The sequence below is a fragment of the Lottia gigantea genome, assembly GCF_000327385.1.
Source record: "Lottia gigantea unplaced genomic scaffold LOTGIsca_983, whole genome shotgun sequence".
In the NCBI taxonomy this organism is placed as follows: Eukaryota; Metazoa; Mollusca; class Gastropoda; family Lottiidae; genus Lottia; species Lottia gigantea.
This window is the reverse complement of record NW_008711170.1, coordinates 1-5,514: the sequence shown is the minus strand read 5'-3', so window position 1 is coordinate 5,514 and position 5,514 is coordinate 1. Positions and strand designations below refer to the sequence as shown.

The window sequence follows — 5,514 nt, the reverse complement described above, 5'->3', positions numbered from 1 at the left end:
ACAATGATTTTGATATAAACCCCGGGTACAGATCAATTCAAAAAGATTTTCTGGACTTTGTATGTGTTTCAGGGATAGCTTCTATTATAATCATTCCAAATACCTTTCCAAAGCCTGTGGATCATGTTTGGCCAATATTTTTATTTTTTATATAGACACTTCAGTTAGGGTCTAATGACAGCCCTCTTCAACATTCGTCAAATTAACCTTTTGACCTAACACGATGACGTCTGCTTTAACTGATAAAAATTCTACCTTCTACAGCACTGGCATTTTGTGACATGATGTTTATCAGGTTAGCTCAAAAGGTCACTTAGACAACAATCAAGAGGGCTGTTGTTAGACCCTAACTGAAGTGGCTATATTAGAAATGAAAGTTTAAAAAATAAACAGAACCAAAGTTTGGTCAATGTATATCATTTGTTTTCAGTAAATACTGATATAAGGGCTAGAAAATCTCTGTTGAATTCATATAAGGTATCATGAGTTGTTCATGCTATTAGACATTAATGTTGGGGGTAACAAAATGGCACTGTTTTTTTCAAAAGGAATTGGTAAGGGGGAGAGGATCATTCAAGATGCATATGTCATTCTTAATTATATCTCTACCTATTGTGTTGAAGGAAAATATTCTTCTGATTTTTACTGAAACTATAAAATATTTAGTTTGAGATCCTTATTTCCTATTGATTTAAGGAAGCCATGGTGGCTCAGTGAGTTCCAGGGTTCAATCCCGGCATAGGTCGAGATAATACCTTTGGATTTTTCAACCCGGTTTCCCCCTGTCAGTGAAGCAGGTGAGAGGGGCTGACATGGAAAAAGCGTCTAGCTTTTTGGAACAATTAACTGAGGCCCCGTGTGCTACAGGCTGTGCACGTTAAAGATCCCTCGACAGTTGGAAATCGAAAAAGAGCAGGCTAATGCCATTGTCCTGACGAAATTTCCCTCATCGCACCCTGCATGGCGTTGCCCGTCTTCATTAGCCCACATGGTACAGAAAAGTCGGCCAGCCTCTGAAAGATATTTTGGAAGTTGTTGGTTGGTGTCAAGTAAGAAAAACTAGGTGTTGTTTAATGTGAATTTTTCGCACCTTTTGGAGGTGTGGAAAATCCCCATTAAACAAGGTCTACTTTTTCTGACTCTTTTTCAGCAAATAAATATCACAATATCTTTCAGAGGCTGGAATAGAGGCAGATGTTTCAAACTTGGGTCAACTTTCTACACCTTCAAGAGAAGCTGAATGGGAAAAAAGATCCCTTAGCATGAGATAGCTAAAATCAAACATAACTTGTAAAAGATCCTAATAAGACTACCACCCCCCTTCCCCCCTCCCCCCCTACACCAACAGTCAACACAATATTGACACCAAAAAATTTAAAATTGTTCTAATAACATAAAATAACAGCATTTCCAAAATTTGCCCATATAGAACTACACCAGAAGTCTAAAAGTTTTAGCTATTTCATGTTGGTGCATTTGACTTAAAGATGGGTTTCCTCATTTCTTAGTGTCAAATTAAGCAAACTAAGTGATTAATAGTGTTTCTAATGAACTATCATGTATTCTTAATCATATCATTATGTTCTTATTGCATATAATAAAGAGTTTTAACCAATCTTAAATGTCCATGTATAAACAGTCTGGATAAACAAAAAAAACGACTTTTTAACCTTTCTTGATCGGTCACTCATTGGAATTTTGCTGGTTATTCTCTTCTAATTTAGCTAATTATGAATTAATTATGGACATGTGAGACAAACTGGTATTTTTCCAAGTCATTAAAACACCTCTACTTTCTATTCATAGAAGTATTAGCATTTTCATTTTCATAAATGAAAATAAGGGAACCCATCTTTAAATACATGATTTAACCAAAAATATGTTCATACCTTAACAAGCAATATCCACAAAGAAATAAAATATGCTGAAAGCTGACCAAGTAAAAATGTCAGAAACTAAGCCTTATTCCAAGTTGTGTGTCAAAATAGGTCAAATATTTCAAAGGTCATTCGAGACTATGTACCACCCTAGAGTTTTCTATCTTTTAATTGATGGTTTTATCATTTTAATTATTCTTATTCTCAGATTACTAATTAACTAGTTAATTAATTCCGAGATAACGAAGTTTTATTGGTCTATATCTAATTATCAAATTCAACAATCAATTATTTGATTTGAGCAGAGGTTTTCAACCTTTTTCTTTCCATTACTAATATTAGGATCCTTGACTGATTACATTACTCCCCTTTCTCCTAGAATTCCTTACTATTTCGTCATTTTCTCGCAAATTTTCCCTGTAATCCCTGGAGAACAACATAGCTTAACTGAATAGTACAACTTGAATTATAATTGTCCAAAAATTTTATGCTAGACTACAAAGCACCACATTACCCTCCAAAAGGTTCAAAATGACCCCCTTGGGAATAAACACTACCAGGGGCCTTATTCTTGAAAACTTAACTTAAGATGATTATAGTGTTCCAGTGATCTGATTGGTCAATTACTAAAATTGATTTTAAATCTAGTATTATTATCCAATCAGATTGCCGTATTTCTTAAAATCCTAATTTTATTTACGTTAAATTTTGGAGAATAAGGCCCCAGGTTGAAAACTCCTGGACTTGACCCTGGATGTTTTTTGATGCAAAGAATTACAAAAGGCCATTCTGATTATTACCTTTTGGACACATTGCAAATCTGGCTCAATCCAAGTCAACAAACAATTACAAAATAGTAAAAACTCTTTGAATTTCAAGAGATTTGATTGGTCCATACCTGGACACATGTAATGCAGTAAAGTTCCAAAGACAGTGTTTTCCATATTGATAACACAGGCTGATCCTTAAACATTTGTGTCCACTTTGTCCAGACACTAATTATATCCTTTGGGTTTGATTATAGCCCTTTAAATGCAGTTAATATAATATTTATAGACTCAACTTACCAGTCCTTTGTTCCCGACCAGAGCGAACACGCCAAAATTGTTCTGTTGTTCTGGGATCAATGTGACCTTTACGTTTCTCAGACATACTCTGACGGCCGAAACCCTCACGACTAAAACCACCTGGATCACCCTCGGGACTCCTACAAAAGACCAAAACTGTCAGGCTTCTTTGGAGGTGGAATTCATAAAACATTTGCATGCAGTAACCTTTTACCAAATTTCCTAGTTTATGGGGGTCTGTTGCATAGATCAGTGCTTCTCAAGAAGGGTGGAATTGGAAGACCATGGAGAGGAATCGTTGGACTAGGGAGAAAATGGGAGACAATGTGATATACGACTAAAATGGCGTCATTTACTCCAGACATACAAAACGAACATTTTGGCCAAAAGTCATATTGAACTATCTCGATATGTAGAGTATGATTTTAGATCCAATCATGGTTAATCGTTTAATACATTTTTTTCGATTGAAATGCGTTTCAAAATGACTGATTTATTTAGGAAGAAATAGATTTGGAAGAACTATTTCAGGGTGGAATGATTTCACCGAGTTTGAGAAGCACTGGCATAGAGGACTGCAGTTTATTGTCCCGGCAAAAGATTGTCCCCTTTTCTTCATATGCTGGTCTTTCCAACCACCACTGCTGACAGATAAACAAAGGGTTGAAAAAAAAACCCCAAAAATAATGACATACAGATCTGAATCTTGATGAGTTGTATCTAAGGAGTTGGACTGACGATGTTTGGGAATGGATTGAGAATGTAGATCTTCAGTACTGGAGGTAGTTTCATCAGATTTTATTGGAACACCAATAGTAGAATGAGGACGAGGTCGGAATTGACTTTTCTGAAACACAAAAATTGGATAAAAATAATGGTTATACCATGATGCGGTTCCTTTTTTGGGCAAAATGTAGGGAGTCAAAAGTCAGTAAGGCGGAATAAAATAGACTTTTGTTGCTTTGTTTGAATCCAAATCTTAAGTCTTAAATAACTTTGATATTCATTAAAAACACTGTCTGTTTGACTCAAATTTGTTCGTTCCTGAGCGTCAAAGTAGGCAAAGGAAGGAAAAATCTTGACATCCTGCAGAAAAATGTGACGTCTGTTCAGTGCATTTCATCTTCATCTTTTTGAAACTTAACTGTTGAGTCAAAGCAACTTGCTAATGCAGATACATAGATCTTTGGGCAATGTGTAGGCATCATTTTCAATATGAAAAACACAAAACATCTTGAGGTAATCTAAACTACGATGTGAACTTACTCTGGGCAACGAATAGGCATCATTCTCAATGATGACTTCATCCTGATGTCTAGGATGGACAGTCGGTGCTTGAAACAATTTGACTTTACTGGACACAGAATTTTGAGGTGGTCCCCCATCAATTGCGTCTTTGCTGTCGTTCAAAAAACTATCCTGAGTCGCTCGTGTGTACGATTCATTTCTTAAACCACCTGGCACTGGACTGTTTGTATTACCCATAAGTCTATCCAGAATTGGATTGAGGGGTTTATTGCGGTCTGAAGTCACTGGAATTTGAGAGTTATCTCCCTTATTTTTTAAAGCACTGTTTACACCTTGCATCACAAGTTCTGTCGAGTCAGTCACCACATTTTGATCCCCTTGTGAAAAGGGTGAGGGAGCGCCAATTTTTCTGGCCACTGAAAGGAATGTATGTCCAGGTATGGGTCCCTCACTTTGCATCGCATTACGCAATTTTTCCATAGCTTTAATGTTGGTTAAACCCACTAATTTTTCACCATTTATTTCTAATAGTTGATCGTTCATGATCAAACGGCCATCCTGAAAAAAAAATTGATGTTAAAAGACTAAAACTCAACAGCTGTTTTAGAAATGGGAGTTCCAACCCCGAAGTTTAGGCATATGAGCAAAGTAAGCAAATAAACTGGACATGAAAATTCAATTTACCAGCTTAATTGAGCTATATGTATCACTTTCCAGATTCTAGTTCTTTTGTGGGGCTACAATTGTCAGCAATTCTAGGCAGTATTCATATCCTGAATAAAGTCCTTACATGCTCCCAAGAAAGTCGAATCTGCAAAAACAGCCCTAAATGAATCTTACCTTAAATGCAGCACCCCCAGGCATCACTGATTTGATAAATATTCCCAAATCTTTAGTGCCCTGGGGGGTCGAAATAGACTTTCCTTTGACACTGACGCCCAGTCCTGTTGCCTCGGAATTATTTAACGGAATGTCTAGTAGTATGACTTCTGAGTTCACTAAATTTGTGATTGTGCTTTCATCTTCTGAATCAGTTTTTGAAACTTTTAATTCTATCGGAGCTAATGGTTTGATTTTCTCATCTTGTGACTGGAAAAAAGGAAATTATTTTCATTTGCATGAAGTCATTTAGTAAAGAAGCTCAGAGATATGAGTCAGAAGCTTAAAATTAGACACGATTTTTTGAGTACAGGCTTAAAGTCAGGTATGAGTCAATGAGTAAAGAAGATTAAAATTAGGCATGAGTCAGTGAGTCACAAGCTTAAAATTAGGCATGAGTCAATGAGTAACGAAGCTTAAAAGTAGGCATGAGTCAATGAATC

General features: G+C 36.2%; 1 protein-coding gene across 1 annotated transcript; it reads right to left on the bottom strand.

Moving 5' to 3' along the window:
• Positions 1-4,582: 4,582 nt before the first annotated feature.
• Positions 4,583-5,197, bottom strand: LOTGIDRAFT_90066 (hypothetical protein; the record flags this gene model as incomplete). The annotated part of the gene is made up of 2 exons (XM_009069089.1): positions 4,583-4,750; positions 5,033-5,197. Coding segments are annotated over 2 exons (333 nt in total), but the record flags the coding sequence as incomplete, so codon positions are not given.
• Between the last annotated feature and the right edge of the window lie 317 nt (positions 5,198-5,514).